Source organism: Asterias rubens, chromosome 17 (assembly GCF_902459465.1).
Source record: "Asterias rubens chromosome 17, eAstRub1.3, whole genome shotgun sequence".
In the NCBI taxonomy this organism is placed as follows: Eukaryota; Metazoa; Echinodermata; class Asteroidea; order Forcipulatida; family Asteriidae; genus Asterias; species Asterias rubens.
Window position 1 is genome coordinate 5,442,876 of NC_047078.1, and position 20,517 is coordinate 5,463,392.

The 20,517-nt window shown below is 38.5% G+C and overlaps 1 protein-coding gene across 2 annotated transcripts; it reads left to right on the top strand.

Annotated features, from left to right (window-relative positions):
• Positions 1 to 3,188: 3,188 nt before the first annotated feature.
• On the top strand, positions 3,189 to 6,212 carry LOC117301485. Of its 2 annotated transcripts, none has more exons than XM_033785506.1 (3): positions 3,189 to 3,468; positions 3,877 to 4,108; positions 4,924 to 6,212. In XM_033785506.1, the coding sequence occupies exons 1-3, from the start codon at positions 3,243 to 3,245 to the stop codon at positions 5,966 to 5,968; spliced, it is 1,503 nt and encodes a 500-aa protein (XP_033641397.1). In that variant the 5' UTR covers positions 3,189 to 3,242; the 3' UTR covers positions 5,969 to 6,212. The 2 variants fall into 2 exon arrangements, with proteins under 2 accessions (XP_033641397.1, XP_033641398.1); XM_033785507.1 differs by having other exon boundaries at positions 4,927 to 6,212.
• Positions 6,213 to 20,517: the final 14,305 nt, after the last annotated feature.

Consider the following 20,517-nt stretch of genomic DNA (forward strand, 5'->3'; position numbering starts at 1 on the left):
TCTTTTAAATTTTTGTTTTCAAATAAGTTTGATTTATTCAATAAAAAAAATAGATTCTGCATTGGGCATACTCAAAAAATAAATCCTTTTAGTTTTACTTGGAAATTGTCACCATTTAACTTTATTATTTTGGGGGCAACTATCCCAATTAATACATTTTTGGTTATGATAGACTAATAAAAAGCCATATTGAGAAGACTATTTATACAGTAACTCACTTTTATATTCTTTATAAATAATCTATATTTGTACATCTGTTAAACCTGATTCTAAACTTATATACTGATAGGTCTCATTTTGTAGTTTCAGTGGGTGAAAAGTCATTTCAAACCTTGCCATCAAAGAAGAAGTATTGTGAGCACTTAAATGTGATTCTCTGCAAACTCTGCATCTTCAAAATTTGGATTTAAATTAACAAGTAAGTAGACTGGCACTGTGGTCAGGTGGTTCAGGGCCCACTAATAATGGGTTTAGTACTGCCAGAGGCAATTTGTTATGTATTAAGCTGTCTCATGACTTCACAAAGCCATGATTAAAACAATTGATATTTATTAAGCTGCAGCCACCTTTGGCAAACACGTCATGCATGTCAGAGTCCTTGTTCACAAAAAGACTCTAGAAGAGGGGTCAGACTATCTGCTACACCCACAGGTTGGAATGGAATCTAAAGGTGACTGTGCCATGATAAAACTGCAGCTATGTATAAAACCTATGACAAACTCTAGTTTGTGAATGCTACATCATGCATGTTGTGAATTTAACTCCTGGGGTTGGTGTGAAAACAATTGTTCACAATCTAACAAGCATCTGTAATTATTTGACCCATTTTATGGTGAGAGTTTAAAGGTTTCATTGATAACTGTGGGTACACATAATTTAACTCTTGCTGAAAATAAATCCAAACCTGTCACACTTTTTGTTCCATATATTTGTTTACAAACAATTTTTTATTTACAATTTCCATCCTTTAATTTTTTTTCTTCAAATATTTAAATTGGTAATATTAACTTTATAACACACTTGGTATTTTCATGGCCCCTTAAAAACACTTACATTGCAGTTTACTTTACTCAATTATTATCTACCCTTGTTTGCCTCAGGTATTGTTCATGTTGACTGTACTGAGGCGGTTAACTACAACCCTCTAGATCTTTGCAATTGCAACCCTTGGTATTATTTAAATCTTTGCATTATGAAGTATTATTGTATGATTTAAGTAACCAGAATAAATGAAGCTTTAAACTCTTCAAGACAGTGGAAATGGACGTTTGGACAATGTTATTGTTTGTATTGTATTGTATTATTCTACTTTCTCTGAGAATTGTAGCCTACAACCGCAGGACGCCACGCACAGGCATATTAAGAAGCACTTGCGATACCTTTAGGTGTTTTCAAAGCCCAACAGCCGACAGAACGCTTGCGTCACAGTTCACTCTGCAATTAACATTTATCTTTTCATCGCCAATTTACGTGTCATCAGTCAAAAATGGCCTTAAGAGCATGAAGACACACATACACACACACACACAGCCTTTAGTCAATTCAGAAGATGGTCAATGAGCTCTCCTGCAGCAAAAGAAGTAGGATGTGGTTGGTCGAGTCCACAAAACAACAGTACAGATCACATCTTTGGAGTGAACACAGAACTGCGAGAATAACTGCTTCCAATATGAGTGCTGTCACGAAGCATGTTGATGCACAAGTAATTATCTGAAAGATAAAGCAGACAAAAACTAAGGGAATAAATGAGTGGTTACAAGTTCTTAAAAAGGCATTTAAAACAGGCAGGGTCATGGTCGTTCAGCCCTTGTTCCTCTTTTACCTATCTTACTTGATGACCTGACATGTGTTGCATTTTAATGACTGAGACAATTTGCGGATGCACTGTGTGGTGTGTGCGTAGTTAGTCTTGGTGCAAGACGTTTCTTGTTTTGCTTTCATACCCAGCGCGGCCAACTCACAAACATCGCCCGTATCGGTGAAACATCTAGCACCAAGACCAGCACATATTATGCATAAACATATCCGAAAACAACCGGTTATAAACAGCTCCAGCTGGTCTTTATCACTCGTTAACTTTAAACACCCTGACCCCACGTGAAGCGCTTTCCACCACAACAGGAATGCAGATAGCGAAACTGATTGAGGCATTTATGAATGATCTTTTGCCTTGTAAATCATAACCAAACACTCTGCCCTGAAAGTCAGTCATGACTAATATGACTATGAGCTAATTAATGAGCAGTATCATTATCAGAATATTGATATTATATTCTGAATATAATATCAATATCTGTTATCTCTAAAAAATGTCGAGGAATATATAATTGAATAGAATAGGCCTATGTTTCTTTTTTAGTTTCTACCACCAATCACACATAAATCTAGCCTATACAATGCTCAAATTGTAGCCTACAGCTTGTTGGGTTTGACATGCTTGATGATTTAATCATGACCCGGTCATGATTAAATCATCAACAAGCTTTATTGATATTTTATTAAACTATTTTGTGTTCATTCAAAGTCAAAAGAACATGCATGGACCTACCTACGTATGTACGTACATGTACACTCCCTCGTTCTTCCGTTGAGTCGCAAAGCACACACACTGGTCCGATGGCATTATTGTCGTAGTTTTTTATATTAATAATACACATCTGACATGGCTAAATAAAGCATGGAGGTACACCCATTCGTGGGTGAAACTGTCTTCCGCCACAGAAGCATGACCGTCCACCACAAACAATGTCAATGTTTACAAACTTATTGTTTACAAAAAAACTTTGTAGAACACGTTACGTGACGACCGTATAAACTGGAGGTGCCAAATATCTCCCACAATCCTTTGCGGGACGTCGGATTTTTGCTATCTGCAATAAGGCCGTGTCCGAAACGACGACTTCGGCTACAGCTACGTCTAGATCAGCGCGTCTACCAGTGTTGAAGAATAGGCAGACGCGCGCGATCTAGCCGTAGCTGTAGCCGAAGTCGCCGTTTCGGACACGGCCTAATTAGGTCTATGCAGCACGCACACACGTGACCTCTGACGTCACTCACAAACCATAACATGATGCGCGCGCATACCGCCGGGCAAAACATCTGTGTGTGTCGTAGAGCTATATAGACGTTTCTTTTGACACGTCACGAGTCACGTGACAAAACAATTCCGCCATCTTGGTTGGCAAAAGTTTGTTTCCTTGTGTGTAAATGCATACAGATACGAACTTTACAGTCGAATAATCATGGTTCTTAGCTGCTGTTGTTGCAAAAATCGGTTCAGATCAAAAGAAGGGTTAAAGTTCTTTCGCTTCCCTGACATTCGGTCCTACCAAAAGCCGACCCCTGACATTGACAACAATCCGGTCCAAAATAAAGCGTGGACAGATGCTGTAAGTCGACGCCAGCGCAACAACAGGCATTGGAAACCTTCAAGACACGACAGGATATGCAGCGACCACTTTGTTTCTGGTAATTCATTCAGTTTTTTACTATACATGTATTATTTTTTTTTAGTTAGCGTTTTCCTCGATAGTTGGATTATTCATATTGGAAATATTGTCAAACAGAACCGCCAGTTGTCGCTTAATAAATTTGTGACTGAAAACAAAGTGAGAAATAGGCCTATAACTTATACTCAGCACAGTCAGTGACACTGACAGTCAGTGTGATCAGTCGGAGATGGTCGGTAGTACAAGTGGGGCTAGGTAGTACTATCAGTATTCACAGTCACACATTTTCTTTGGCCTGTGATCGGTGTGTTCTACACCTCAATGATGATGGTAAGTGCATTTCTTCGAACATTTGGTTCCACACCTTGTCATGCTTGTGGACACAACAAACATTTGTTTGAAGTTTTGATCTGTCTCATATCAACAGGAAATTACTCCAAACATGTGAATCACGTAGACAACACGCCATCAGTCTTCAGTAGCTCCACTGTTGCGCAGACAAGTAAAGGGGTTCAGGATCTGAACCGCTATCTCAGATTGAAAAAACGATCAGCTCTGAAGAGAAGACTGGATCATGATGATGATGTACAACTACAAGATGAGCCATCCACCAACTCATCAACCCCGGCCCCGATGTTGGAACCTGACCCTGTTAATAAGTATGCTTACACAATACTCTCATTACATTCAGCAATTTTATCTTCAAGTACGTGCTAATCTTTCAATCAGATTCGCAGAATGGAGTGGTGATAAAAACCTATATGTTGCCGGCTAATATCACTACCTGCGTCGTGTGTGTTCTATGTCACGCGCCAAGTTTGCTTGAAGATAAATACGTTATCACACGCGCTCTTGTGGAAATATGAAAAATATAGCGCTTCTGCGTCCCATATCCAACTTGGCCTTCCGGGGACGCAGAAGCGCTATGTTTTTCCGTATTCCACTCGCGCTTGTGTGATAACTTATAATATAGAAAGAGTTGGGGTGGTTCTGAAAACATTCGTTGGTTTCAACTCGGCGTTTAGATCAATATGCTCTGATCGTCTTCTGGAGAAAGCTGTGATAATTATTGTGGATAAGATTAATGTATGGATATATCGTGAATAAAATAAATCGACATCGCCCAAGATAGGCAGTACCACTTTTCCACCCATTTTTACAAAAAGGGATACTATATTATTTCATATGAAAAAGTGGTGGCGCCTTACGGAAACTTTTCCATTATTGTACCATATTGCCTTTGCAAGGTCCATATCACACCCTGTGTTTTGCATTGTTCTGAACACTGTTTAGTGTGCAATTAAAAAAAACTTTGCATCAAGTTTGCTTTAAGAAAAGACAAGAAAAATCATTAATATCAAACGAGTCCTTGAATGATGACTAATCTAACATAAGGGATCTGTATGCTGCCCTGTATTGAGGCAACAGTCTTTGTTCATCCAAAGTTATTATTTTTGTTTTACTTTCTTTTCAGCAGCATACCTATGCCGTCTACCCCAAAGAGGCTTAAAGAAAAGACAAGAGAATCGTCAAGCCAAACCACTCAGACTACGGAAGACAAAGACCCACATGATATGTACCGTAATGAAATAGTAAGTCTTAAGTCTCATATTAACTCACTACAGTCGCAAGTTGATAAGCTAAAATGGTCCAATGATAAAATTAAGTCTAATTCAAAATGCAAATTTTATACTGGTCTCCCAACTTATTTAGTTTTTTTGTGGTTGTTTCAGCAGCTTGTCAAGGGTGTATCTCCCTCGTATTGCAAGTGCCTTAATTTAAAAGATCAATTGTTGCTAGTTCTTATGAAGCTTAGACTCGATTTAGCTTTTAACGATATTGCAGGCAGATTTCAAATTTCAAGATCAAGTGCATCAAAAATATTTCATTTATGGATGAAGCACATGTCTGTTCAGCTTAAACCATTAATCAACTGGCCAGATAGACAAACTCTGAGACGAACACTTCCCAAAACTTTCAAGAAGTCTAAGAAATACCGAAAAACAACAGTTATCATTGACTGCTTTGAAATATTTATGCAACGGCCTTCAGACCTCAAACTAAGAGCACACACTTACAGTCACTACAAGCACCACAATACTATTAAAGTTTTAATTGGAATTTCACCTACTGGTGCAGTTATGTTTTTGTCTAAATGTTTTGGAGGTAGAGTTTCTGATAAAAAAATTACTCAGAAAAGTGGGTTTTATGAGAAGCTGTTGCCTGGTGACCTGATCTTAGCTGACAGGGGGTTCACCATTTCTGATGAACTTGCGATTCACAATGCCATCCTTGCCATTCCTGCGTTTACAAAAGGGAAAAACCAACTATCCGGACAGGAAGTTGCAGGTGCACGTAGTCTGTCAAATGTCCGCATACATGTAGAAAGAGCAATTGGACGTCTAAAGGAATTTCATATTCTGCAGCATGTTGTTCCCATAACGTTGGTCAAAAGTATTGACGAAATAGTTACAGTGTGTGCTGCATTGACTAACCTACTTCCAGATCTAGTCAAGTAGTTTGATCTTAGCCGAGTAGCGTATAGACCAGTTTAAGAACTGACTCCGCAGTATTCCAGTTTATTATGATCCTATAGACCATGTGTGACCTTGTGCATTCTTTTCTTTGGGTATTCTGGCAGGCAAAATACTGCACAGGTCCTAGTGGAAAGTTGACATTTTTTTGTGTCACAATTTCCACATGAATCCAAGAATTATGAAAGTAAAAGCTGGACAAGTTTTGAGATGTGCCCCCTCTTATCTTATCAAAAGTTGATAGGAATTAGACATTGCAATCTCCATAAAAAATAAGATTTTATGTTTTATTCCATTAGGCCGTGTAAAAAACGGTGCCTGCAGGAAGTCCGGGCTCAGTGGCTCTTTTGTAAATATGTGATGTCATAGGTCACATCGTCTATAAGCTAAATTAATAAATACCTTGGACGATTTCAAGTCTCTGATTGGTCAAAACCCGGTCGCGTGTGGAAGTGTTAACGGTGGTATAAAGACCGGCTTTGGAAAATAGCGAATAAGTGGCCACTAAATCAGCATACATTGTGTAAACCTTGCGCGTTGCACTGTATCGCATGCTTATTTATATCCATGTAGTTCCGTAGCAACTTCGCGCACTTGCGCATACGCATGCTGAAAATGTATAAATTTTGAGTGGGCGCGTGTAACAGGTGTGCGCGTATTAACTGACGCTGAGCTCAGGCTTGCGTTTTAATGCACAAAGAACAGCTATCGTCCAATCATTTGCCTCCTTTACCCCAGTGAAGGCGCGGTTATGACCACGCAGTGAAGACCGGGTACTCGCACTGTTATTCCCTAAGTAGTAGTCCATGCCACTTTTTTAATATCAATTCTGCTCGGGTAGTAGTTAAAAGCAGGACAGTTCTTCAGAACTAAGAAGTCTCCCCAACATCTGATCACAAACCAAATCAAATCAGGATACAAACACGGTTGTATTCGTTTTTAATTATATATTCATATTCTCAAAATTTATTCAACGTATATAATATGTACATTTTATTATAATCTTGTAAAATATAATTTGTTCAAATTTCACATATTTAGACTTTAACATTAAAGGTATAATAAATTATCTGTTTTAAAAAATATGTCTATAATAATTTCCAATTTACGGTCACAATTAAAACGGGGCTATTTCATCTGTCCTGCGGCTGTGCATGGTGAGATAAATAACAAATCTGTGAAAATAAGCACTCAATTGGTAATCAAATTTGCAAGAAAATAGTGGAAGAAATAACACCCTTGTCGCACAAGTTGTGTGCTTTCAGATTCCTCGAATTCATTCAAAAAATTTAGTGAGAAAATACTTCTTTCTCAAAAATTATATTACTTCAGAGGGAGTCAATTCTCACAATGTTTTACACTATCAACAGCCCTTCATTGCTTGTTACCAAGTAAGTTTTTATGCTAACAATTTATTTTGAGTGACTACAAATAGTGTCCAGTGTTTTTAACCTCTCCAAAGAGCATTTTTTTAAATATATTAATATCATATTATATTTTTATAAAAGGAACTGTACATTTATTCGAATTAAAATGTTTCAACAAATTCAATTAATCTTTCTGTGCACTTCGCCTGATATCTTGTTGTTGGCCTTTTTTTCTTTTCCTTGAACACTACTTACACTACAAATTACTTGTACGCCACAAGCACAGCTAACATCTGGGGATGCACCATGAATTTGTGAATCTGGATCTATAAACTCTACACTCCACATTTAAAAAAACTGAGCATAGTGCAGCACAGCGAAACAGCTCTTGTTTTTGTTAAAGTTTTGTTTTTATTTTTGTTATTCGTCGGGTTTAGACTACCGAAAGTCGTTCAAATAATGCACGATTCATTCTTTTGGTCACTTGCATAGTTCCTAAAGAGCAATTGCAATGAAACTTTCACTGATGGGCAATGGGGCAATGGTGCAATGATGATCCTCAAACAATGACCACACTGTGATGACATCATCACCTGTCACATGACGTCATCTTAAAGGTTTCTTTTTTAAATATTTGAAAATCTATATCAATTCAGCCACAATTCTGTCAATAGTGGAGCAGCAAAGTGTATTTTGGGAAACCGATGTGCGCAGAGCACCAAATCGATGTTCTGCTAAATGAACTGGTAGGAAAAAATCATTTACATTCTCAAAATGTTTGGATTCATGGTTTTGGAGTTAAGGTTGGCCACACCATCGATTAACATGGTCAAAATGACACTCACTCACAGAAAATCAGTGAAAATTATTTTTAAATGACAGTTTTTTACAAAAATATTTTGTAAGATTTTGGTGTAAATTTCATGTTTGTTATTTTCCAAAAATACAACATTGACAGATAGCTTTAATTGAAATCTTTGCAATTGCATGCGTGTGCGTCTTTATGAACCAGGGTGAAGTGTACTCGACAGCACGACTGCGTATGGGATGAGGTTCGAACTTCTTTTGTGGTCCTTTCTCTATGGTATAATCACGTTGTACTACATAAATTGATAAATGTATCATCAGGGTTGTTTGTAGTTTTGACTCCTAGTAAGATCAGTGACACTCATTATGTAATTTTACTTCCTACAACTCTGGCTTATGTATTTCTCTAACAATTGCAGGCTGAAGATACTGTGTAAAAAATTTCTTACAGTAATCTTTAACCTGTTTCCATAGGTCTTCATTATGGTATATCTTTTGGACAAAAAGTCCTCTGAGAGTCCAAACTACAAATAACCCTGACGATACATTCATCAATGTATGAAGTACACCGATTTGACACACCACCTGAAAAAAGTAATCGTGTCTTTCCTTCAGATGAACTTGATGTTGTGTTTCATTTCCAAGTACTTTCAAGCAATCAACAGCTTTTGCTCCTAGAAAAGTATTTGGATCAAGGTTGTTCGCATTTGCTTTATTGTTTGGACATTTTACTTCCACAGATTGTAATCCACAACAAGCACAACTAACTAAAGCATCTGGGGATGCACCAATAAATGGTGAATCGGGATCTATATACAATCCCACACTCCTCATCTGGACATCCTGGTGTCCCTCAAACTCCAAATGCTTTTTAAGGGCATCCAAAGCTACCGATTCATGATCAATTCCCCAGTTCATGGCTTTTGTTGGACAAAATGAATTTTTCCCAAGCATTTTAGCACATAGAGAAGACACATCTCGTTTCGAGGATCCATCCATAACTTTGACTACTGATCCCAAAACTGAAGCTGTAACTCGATCCGAAACGATACAAGGGCCACAAATTTGACTCTCTTTGGCCAGTTGTGCAAGAAGCAATCAAATGTGCTTGCTCTGATGTAATCGACTGATGTTCAGGAATTTCATTTATATTGAGATCACAAAATGGCTTTCGCAACTTGGGTTCCCACCTAATTTTCACATTATTCTCGTTTTCTGAAGCTGTGTCTGTTTCCTCCTCATCTTCTTTTGGAAGGAGAGAAAATATACCAGCATCTGGATTAATTTGTCGAAGTGTGGATGTACCCATTTTCCGGGTTACATGGACAGATCAAGACTTTCTAGAGTTGCTTTTGAAGTGACATCCACATTAGATTTTACTGACCTGATCTGTCCACACTTGTCATAACGTGGTTTAACAAAATGAAGGTCTTGGATAGTACATGGTTGGAGCTCTGCTCCCTTGAGAACATCGCGGTTCCATGTGCATGCCTTCTCAGTGCAGGCCTGGGTCGTGTACTCCAGCCGATTTGCCGCCTCCAACTTGAATAGTATCGCTGCAATATGACTGCACGCTTCTCCAAGCCTGAATAAAGAACAAAAGAAAAAGCAAGACTTGTTATTTATTTGGTAGCCTATAGATTACATGCCCAAATCTAGACTAAGGAAACAATACCCCCCCCCCCCAAAAAAAAAAACAATAAATAAAAATGCTTTCAACGGAGGTGCCCCCTGCTGGCAAGCTCGCCCCCTAACATTGGAACCCCGGCAAAGACGACCCTGGCTTGGATATTACAATGCTGTAAATTATTTCTCTAGTCGCCATAGTCAGTTTGTAATTCAACTGCAATTGTATTTCATAAAAACCGCAATGGCTCTTGAACCTTATTTAAAAAAAAATAACAATTAACAAACTACCTTGGTCCGGTATACATGTGCATGTTAGAAATATGTGTAGGCCCCATGTATTTTTCATGCTGTCCCCCAAACCATGGAGGAAAACTTTGCTAGTTTATCCTCCATGCCCAAACCAAGATCACACAAACTATATACCACACAGAGATTTAGCCTATTTTGAAATTGAAAGTAACTATTATTGAAAATAAAAATGCACACTTATTTAAGAATGTCAACAGAAAGGCTTACCCTGCCATGCACATACAGTGAGCAGCAACCACAGATCCAGTTAGTTTGTTTATCACCACCCAAGCACTCACTGGTGGTTTTGTAACACTCTGGGAATGCACCACTCGACCTCGGAGGACGCATACCGGGCTGTCATCGCTCACTGCGGAGTATAGTATCGCTTGAACAAACCCCTTCAAAAAATAACTATAAGATTCCAGCGACTTGTAGGCCTTCAGATTCTCCTGAGTATAGGGTCCGGGAGAGTTGATTAAATATTGATATAAATCACCGTATTCAAAGCAGGTCGGCCATAATTTAGGATTGTTTACATACTTTAAACCTCCGCCGAACGGGTCTGGCAAAATGATTGTTCCCTTGGGAAAATTAACAGTTAATTTGTAATTGTACCTCCTTTTTGTAAGAACGTCGAGTTGATTAACATATGCTGAGGTTAAACTTGAAGAATGGGCTTTTAAAGATGGATATGTATGCTCCTCCTCGATTTGATTAATAGCAAAAAGTGTAGGTTTCCTGGCTGCGTAATTGTGATCATCCATTTTCTGCAGCAGACGACATTTTGCAAAGTAACTTGCCAACCAGAAACTGCGCATGCGCTGGTTTCGCCCCAATGTTTGTAAACAAAAGAAAGGTCTATATATTGACTAGAGCGCTAACTTGCTCTACGTTTTGAAGCCACCCTGGGCTCAGACATGTTTGATGTGTTGCGTGAACTCGGAATTTTAAGAGAACACACATTGCCGCGATTATTTTTAGATTCGGCGTGTGCGTATACGTACGCAGCTGTCCACTCGCGTACGTCCGCGCTATGAAAACCCGCAACTTCGACTTGATTGCCGTACTAAAAAAAGTAAGCGCGCCTTTTAATCATGACGCACATGGTGCTCACAGTTTGTGCGCTGATCAGCAGATTGTGCGTTCACATTTACTGCATTTTTTGCTTCGATGGCACATAAAAAAGAACAGACGCACGATCATGCAAATAGCCGTACAATTGCCGTACAAAATTTCATGCTTTTGTATTGGTTTGTACATAAACATGGATGCGCCCACATGGCTTCAAAACTTTAGTGCGTGTATAACGGGGTGTTAGCGCTCTAGTCAATATATGTAGCTCTATGGTGTGTGTACTTTTTTGCCAGTTCACACTACAATGTACAGTGCTAGTTCAGTACATGTGAGTGTCATTCCGAATTCCATTTTGTGATTTATTCCTGTTTAAGTTTGGCATAATGATACCTAAACCTAACATAGTTCTGTCTATGACTGACGAGAATCGGAAACTGTATCTGAACCGTTTGGTTCTAAATTCGGGAGAACATTTACCTGATCCGTACAGCGTTGATCAGCTTGGATGGTTTGACAGCACCGACAAATGGCCACCGCTACAATTTGCAGACATCTACCATTATCTGATTCACACTCCAAGTGAGTTCACACATGAATCTCTGAAAGCATTTCGTTCACTAGAGGCTTACAACTACTTCGTGTCTGGTCATGTTCAGAAGTGTTTTTATCATAAGGTAGAAGGATCCAAGTACTGTTACATCATACGAAGTTTAGTCTTGCCAGGTCAACGCCAAAATCCACGCACAGACGGAGATCTGTATGATGCCTGGATATGTTTACATGACTTAGGAACGATTAATAATGGATCGTGTACATGTATGGCAGGGTTAGTACAAATCAAATTGTTATGTTATAATTTGCAAAGACAAGCCCTGTAACCATTGTGACAAACATTTATTTGGCTCTACCTGTGATTATAAATTACTATTTAAATCGGAGATCTTTAATTACATTCAGCATTTTTACACTTGTTTCGTATTGACAGAATATCATTATTAGAAACAAAGAGAACTGTTTTTTTTTAATTCAATTTATTCTTTTAGAATGGCAATTTTCAAGTGCAAATATCTTAATTGTTTCCTTGTTGAGAATTGACAGACAAGACTATGACAAAATATAGCGTCAGTACTAGTACTCCTAGATCTATTTCGGTGTTGTCCGCTATTGTCTCCCGTAACGATAGCGGACAAAACCGAAGAGAACTATTTAGGTTTCCTCGGCTATCGTCTCCCGTAACGGGAGACGATAGCGAACGAAACCGAAATACGTTCTAGGAGTAAACGACTAGTACATGTAACTGGGGTACTGTACTCGATGTTGGACATTTTTAATTTTGTGGTCTCACAATGATGAGCAGGCGTCAACATTTTGAGAGAAAAAAAACAAAAAACGAGTACAGTGCCTCGGGTCTATTATTTTTATAAAAGACAAACTTCGACGTAACAAGTGCATGAGCATCATTTACTTTCTGTGTATTTTACATCGAGTACATTTTTAATGATTGTCATTCCTAGTTTTTACATTGCAGGCTGTACATGAGAGTGAGTGACCATACTTTTGCACAGTGTACACTGTTAAGCTATTCAGCACTTGCTGCCCTCGTTTTCAAGTCCATAGAGTGTTTTAATATGACCAACATGGTGGCAGCATGAAAAAGGTCTATAAATATCCAGTGCATAAAATAACACAAACAGCTGACTAGAGCAGAGCACACAATAATTCACACCGTAGGCTATTTATTAGAGCAGCGCAAGACCCCCCCACCCCTGCAGATTTCCACAAATCATTATTTGCCCATGCCAGTATGCAAAATTTAGTCACTCAATGTGTTGTAAGTACAAAATGGACTAATTAAGAATGTTGATGATCAAAGTTTTGATAGTTAAATAAACTAAATCTCCTGTTGATATTAAAGGAAAGGTTTCAAAGACTGATTTTATATTGCTGTTTTAGTTGTCAGTTGTGAAGTAAAGTCCTTGTTCCTTCCCCGTCCTTTTGATTATTAACTTTAAAATGATGCCCCTCTAGTTTCCATATTTTTATCACTAGGACTTGTGGCACGAGTCAACTTTAGACTTAGAGGCGATCAACTGCAAGTGCATGCTAATGAAACTCTTCGGTAGCACAGGAGTACTTTGTCAAGTGTCTTATGATGCCCTATAAAGATATGTCAACATTCAAATGTGAATGGGGTTTCTTCTGAAAGATTGCCTGGATTTGGTTGCCTTTAAGTCTTGTGTACCATGGCCCTTAGGTCACTGTTTTCTAGTAGACAATAGTCACCCCATCCACCCTCCCTCCAGAAGACCACCCTCCCTCTGCCTACATGTACCTCCCACCCCCTCATAGTTCACCCCTCCTCCCAGTTCCCAACCAGCAGTTGCAGATCAACTATTACCCGGGTCCCCTTCAGCCCAATCAACCCCTAGCAGACATCTTCAGTTGCAGAGAGGATCCAGTGTGAAGCTCGCCCTTGATTGATGTCATCAAGCATCACTCTAAATATAGAGAGGAGCTGAGATGCGACATTTGTTACAATTTTAATCTATGCCTTTTAAACAAAAATTATTTTTATTTATAGGCCTGGTCTATGCCCATCTATTTAAGATTTTTGCCAAAATCATTAAATTTCGCCACAATGTTCATAAGAGTAACCTACATGTAATCATAAATTTTGAGGAAGCTAATTGTACGCCCAAAGCCCATCAATCCTTTAGCAAAGTGTATAACAAACGTGAGGGACACGACAAAACTTATTCCATGTATTAATGTTTTTGCTTGGTTTATTTCAGAAACAGAAATTTCACAGCCCATTTTTAAGGCTGAATGGATACCATTATTTAAAAAAGAATTTTGTTATTTTAAATATAGACCTTAAAATAGATAAAAGCTAGATAGTTAAAATTGTGTAACCAAAATCACATGAATGAGTTAAAGGATACACATGTGGTAATTACTCCATAATTAATAATCATTAAAACTTACTTGGTAATAAGCACTTGGGAGCTGTTTATATAATTAAACATTGCTAGAAACAACACCCTTTGTTGAAGTGATGTGGTTTTAGAGATAGGGGTCAATTGTAACCACAGAATTGAATCTGAGGAGAAGGGCATCAAGTGTTTCTCAGGGATCTTTATCCATGCAATTCTATGCAACAAGGATGATTTTTCTTTCATTATTTTCTGCAACTTCAAGGACCAATGGAGCCCACATGTTTGTCTATTTGTTGGGATACACCAAGTGAGGATGTTGGACTTTGACAGTTACCAAAACTTAACTCTGCATTAAAAAATCAAAAGTAAAAATACAGCTTTACTCATAAATGGAAACTACAATGACAGTACCTCAGACACGGACAACAGTGACAGCAACTCGGACATGGATACTAACATTCTAACAATCATGATAAAAACAACTTTTAAATAAGACAAAATAGGTATTACTACTCTCAGTTTTAAAAAGGGAAGCTAGATAAACAATTTAAAACAATTTTAACTGTTTCAAAGGTTGGTTTTGCATGACCACGATGCGAGTGCATGACTGAAAAATCTATACTTGGCAAATTGAACTTAAAAGAAAATGCATTTTTGTTTCTTTTCTGAAGACTTGGAACAGCATGCTCACATGTTGCAGCACTGATGTATTTTGTTGAGGCCACTGTGCGACGACTAGACAATCCGTCTGTTACAAGTCTACCGTGTACTTGGAAGGCTCCAAAACGAAAAGTCAACCCAAAGAGATTGTCAGCCATCAATTTTAGAAGGCCTAAAGCTACACAAGAAACTCTACCTGCAAAGAAGCATACATTTGTAGGACTCAAGAGCTGAGAGGTGCTTCCTTTATATCTGCAGCTGATTTTCAAGAGCTGAAGGAATTCTCTCCAGGTTCTGCTGTGTTTACACTGCAAGAAAACAGTGACAGTGATGCAACAGACACTGCATCCAAAGATGAGACAAACCCATGCGACGATGACCTTCCTGAACCCATCACTCTTCACTTTGATGCAAGCAGCATACCATTTAATTCAACACAACTAGAATTGAGGGTTGTACAGGTTGCAAAGGAACTCAAGTCAGAGTTCACACCAGAAGCCATTCTGGCACTTGAACGAGCAACTGTAGGGCAGGGAGATAATCCATTGTGGCAAGAACACCGTGCTGGAAGAGTAACAGCCAGCAGAGCAAAGAAGCTCTTCACCCTTCGGCCAACAGCTGATCCCAAAAGAATTGTTGGAGAGATCACGAGTTATAGCAAAGCACCCAAGACCTTCCAGCTCTGCAGTGGGGGCGCTCTAAAGAATCCACTCCAGTACTCAAGTACACAGAAGTAAACAGAGTTAAACATGAGAACTTTAATGTTCATCCCTGTGGTCCGCTTGTTCATACCAAGAAGCCATGGATGGGTGCCACCCCAGACGGCCAAGTGGGTTGCAGCTGTTGTGGTATGGGCATATTAGAAGTCAAGTGTCCTTTCCGTCTTAAGACATCCAGCATTGCAGAAGGCATATTGCAGTCCAACTTTTACCTAGATGAGGATCGCAAACTGAAACGAAACCATGAATACTTCTTCCAGGTGCAATTCCAGATGCTATGTTTAGGTTTAGACAGTGTGTACTGTGACTTTATGGTTTGGACACCTATTAAGGACTATTGCATTGAGCGTATTTACAAGAATAATGACTTTTGCAAAGAAATTGAAGACAAAATATCGGTAAACTACATGAAATATGTCCTCCCTGAGATTGTGACGAGAAAGAATGATCCTCTAACGTCTGATGATGAAAGAAACATGTGTTTCTGTAACAGGCCACCTTTTGGCAAGGTGGTGGTTTGTGGTGGGCCAAGCTGCAATACAAAGAGGTTCCATTTAGGTTGTGTGCAGTTGAACAGAATGCCAAGAAGATTATGGTTTTGTAATCGCTGTCGTGGTAGGCTATATTAATGAGATATTATGTTAACCCCTTCATGCACATTTGCAGTAAGCATTGAGGATCAGCAAATATTACCATTTTCTTTAAGTTTATCATAATTCAAAGAGGATAAGCATGCCAGAAGATCACTGAGTCTAGGCTAAAATTTGTAAATGTAATTCAGGCCAACCTCTGAAACCACTAGTTGCATGTGTAACTTTCAGTGCATAAACAGTCACATTTAATTCTGTGGTACAACACTTGCATTTAAATTTGTAAGTCCAGCACATGGTTACTATTTCATCAAGAATATCTACCTGTGTGATAGGAATATTTGTTTGTAGTACATTGAATGACTTCAAACGTCCAATGACTCTTTCAACGTGTATGCGAATACGAGAGAGCCTCCTGGATTTGTCAACATCTTCTTTTGAAAGTTGTATTTTGCCCTTTGTGTAGGCTGAAACAAGAAGTCTACAACTTTTAATGGCCATGTCTTCCTTAACATTAAAACCCCTATCAGCCAAAACCACATCACCATGATATAATTTGTCCATTATTCCGCATTCAAGAGTTAATTCCTTGTCCGAAACTCTTCCACCCCATCCAGGGGAAACAAAACTAACAGCACCACTTGGTGTAATGCAAATTAAATATTTTATTGTGTTGTGGGTTTTATAATGTGAGTATGTCTCAGCGCGAGCAGTTAAATTTAAGGGTCGATCAATAAAAATCTCTGTACAATCAATAATTGCCACTGTTTGCTTAAAACGTTTTTTTAAAGCACCAAGGTAAGTGCTGCCTCACTGAAAGGTCTACTTGGCCATGAAATGGTCTCCTTCAGTATTACATCAATTTTTGGGATCCATGTTCTCATTGAATCCCAAATCTGTATGCAGTGTCCTTGTCTTTCAGTCCCAGGCGCATCTTCACTATGCAGTATGTTTAACCTTTTTACATGGAATTTTGGAGGAAACATTCAATTTAAAAATAGATTTGAATCTTCCTAAAATTGGATTGGAATTTGCAAAACGCAGATGAAACATTGAGATAAACCATAACATAACAACAAGCTTTTCAACTGACCACTGACTCAGCATGCTCAGAGACCGTGTACGTGTACAAACACAACCCGAACTTGTTCTTTTGACTTTTGTGCTGTGTAGAAAAAAATAAGCTAGTTGTAGTACCACTAGACTACAGTACAACTTTGTCTCCACAATGCGGTGTTGTTATTTCACCGTGAGCGTTATGCTTGTGTTTCAGAATTTGTAGTCAACATCTGGTAATTTTATGAACGATGAATGGTCCCAAAAATCAACAAACCTGACATAAAATGTGCACTGCATAGCCTTTCGTGACGTGTAGCCGCTTCACCCCAGTGTTTTCGTTTTCGCTGACAGCCACAGGCGACGCTTCTCTTTCCTCAACGCAGTCGTTGCTCTGGGTATTTTGAGCTGAGCTCGTTTTCCTCTTCCTGTTTCCTTCGGTTTGTACATCCGATTGCGCAGCAGCTCTGTGGCATTGTGGTTAAGAGTTATTAATTAACAACTCGTGAAAAAATACAAATTTATCCACGTAAATTTACTAATGAAATTGAAGAGCACAAATATCAGTCATTGAAGTACGCGCAATTTTAACAGGAGTACGCGTCTTCTTGCCCGGCGGAAGTTACAGTCACGTGACTTGGACAGTGTTTTATCAACAGAGGGCGCTTTGAATATAAACAGAGGGCATATAAATTATCGTCTCACATAACAGTACTTAAGAGTCAGTTCAGTTTTTTTATACTTTATGGGTGGAAGTGCCTTGGGGTGCAAGTAAACAAAATTGCATTTTCAATTCTATATATAGCCCGTTGCCATGGTTACGGCTCATTTTGTTATTTGGCCATTTTAGGCCGATTTGGGGGTCTGAAAAACTGGTTTTTAGCTCATATTATTTACAACTCCACCCCAACAAAATGCAACATTATTTCAAAAAAACTTTTATATCACTACAAAGTATCATCCTTGGCCTTCCTTGAGAAAAAAAATTATTGCTTTAAATATCACCCTTGTGCTATTTTTGCATCATGCATTACAGTATGTTTTTAGAACTTGCAAAATCGACATTTTTACCCTATTTTTGGACCCCAAAATCTCAACTTGCCAGGGGTCTCAGAAAATGTTCCTTTCGGCTGTGATTAGGGCCAACATTGGTCTTTCCATATCTGGTGTCAAAAACTTGGGCAATTGTATCCTGTTGTGACAGTACTGCCTCAAAACTAGACTGTTTTCCCTAACGTGAAAAATGCATTGTTAAGGGTCTTTTCACGTAATATCGACATACGTGTCCACGGTAAAAAAAAAAGGAATATTTTTTCTTATACTTTGTGGATTGTAGGCACTTGGGGTCCAAATAAACAGCATTTTCATTTCAAATCATAATAAAACACGTTGCCATGGTAACAGTTCATTTGTGTTTAGGCAACTAAACTGTTTTTTAGTTAATATTTACAACACCACCCTACCAAAAAAACAAAATTATTTCATAAAACCTTTTCCATCACTACAAATAATCATCCTTTGCTTTACTTGAGACAAAAAATTATTGCTATAAATTTCACCCTTGTGCTATTTTAAGAACGTGCATTAGAGTATGTTTTTAGAACTTGCAAAATCAAAATTTTTACCATATTTTTTGCCCTCAAAATTTCATTTTTTCAGGGGTCTCAGAATATTTTCCTTTCGGTTTTGATCAGGGCCAAAATTTGTCATTTTTTTCTGGTAAGAAAAACTCGGGCAATTGTATCCTGATGTAACAGAACTGTCTCAAAAATAAACCCTTTGCCCCGAAAACATAGAGAAATGCATTCTGAAATATTTGCTTCATTTTGAATTTATAACATTAAGAAGTTAGTAATAATTCCATCAATCTGGCAGCTTTTCATAAGCAGTCTGTAGGCTTAGTGCGTTACCAAACATTGCTCAGGACTTGTTGATGACCTAAATCTTAGAATTTGCCCCGCAGAGACATAATATATAATAATTATGAACTAGTAAGATAGTGAATGGAAAAAATAATCAAACGCGCCTGAATAAACTTTTGTCACTGCAAATGCATCTTACTTATTTATGTTGAGCAGGTGCAAGTATTTACAACTTCTTTCAATGTTGTTTCATTAAAGGAACACGTTGCCTTGGATCGGTCGAGTTGGTCTTTGAAAAGCGTTTGTAGACGTTTATTACAAAATGCATATGATTAGAAAGATATTTTAAAAGTAGAATATAATGATCCACATCACAAGTATCACTCAAAAACATCTTTCTAACCATGCATTTTATAACAAGCGGTTACAAACGCGTTTCAAAGACCAACTTGACCGATCCCAGGCAACGTCCTCCATGCTCTGACTCACACACGCATACTGGGATCGAAGGTGTGTGTCGCCCCCGTAGCTACACCGCGCTGTAACTACACACCGCACTTAACAATTTAGGCCTAAAAAAAAATGTTGGATTGCCCTTTCACCCGATTTTTTGCTTGGGTCGGTCGGTCGGTATTTTTCTTTTTTTTTTTTTTTTTTAGATGTCAAAGAACAAAGAACGCTCAAACATTTCATGAAAGATCAAGTTGTCAAGCAAGCAAGGTATTAATCATCTTATACATCTCGCTTCAATCGCTCTTTTTGCATCTTTGTTTTGGCAAATTCCTTCAAGAACAATTTCCAAGAGTCTTTTCATTCACCGTGTTTTTCGTACGTTCAATAAACGAGAGATACCATTATGGGCATTACTGGCAACAGCGCCCTCTGGTGTTCAATGGAGTGTTCGACGGGAAAGCATGACGTTGGATAAACAGGCGTGTGAAATCGATCTACATTTTGTACGTTGCGTTTTTGTTAACGTTGAAACCACGACTGTTGCACTGGATAATTATTACTCTCGACCGTAAGTAGTCGGCCAACAACTAATTTTCGTGTCAAATCTACCATTTTGAAAGCATAAAATATTCATGAAATCAAAATTCGGAAGTAAAAGAGGGGGAAGAAAAAAAACTATAATCAAAATAAAAAAATAAACACGACCGAGATTTTGCTACTTTTACGGTCGGTCGGGATAGGGCAATCCAATATTTTTTTTTTTTTTTAGACCTTACCGTCTTGACGTTCCGTGCTGCATGGACATTATTATTTCGCTCGGCCCCAGCGGCCAGTCTATCCAGGACCGCTGAGATGGGCCAATCGCTTGCACAGATTCTTGTTCAGGAAGTACGTCATGCGTACAGTGCATAGAAACATGGTGCAGTGCGAGTGTGATGCATGATGGGATTGCGCATTATTAAACCCGTTTGCTCGTCCCCAGCGACTTGCTTAAACCACTGCACGTTTATCAAAAGGATATAATTATATCCAATGTAATCACTGGATCCAGCGGCCGCGGCAGGGACCTGTCTTTATCCTTACAGATAGT

Bases quoted from the DNA above. Each gene is read 5' to 3' on its own strand.
- LOC117301485 (XM_033785506.1), top strand. From the start codon at position 3,243: ATGGTTCTTAGCTGCTGTTGTTGCAAAAATCGGTTCAGATCAAAAGAA. The intron at 3,469-3,876 runs GTAATTCATTCA...TCATATCAACAG, and splicing joins CAGCGACCACTTTGTTTCTG to GAAATTACTCCAAACATGTG. The intron at 4,109-4,923 runs GTATGCTTACAC...CTTTCTTTTCAG, and splicing joins GAACCTGACCCTGTTAATAA to CAGCATACCTATGCCGTCTA.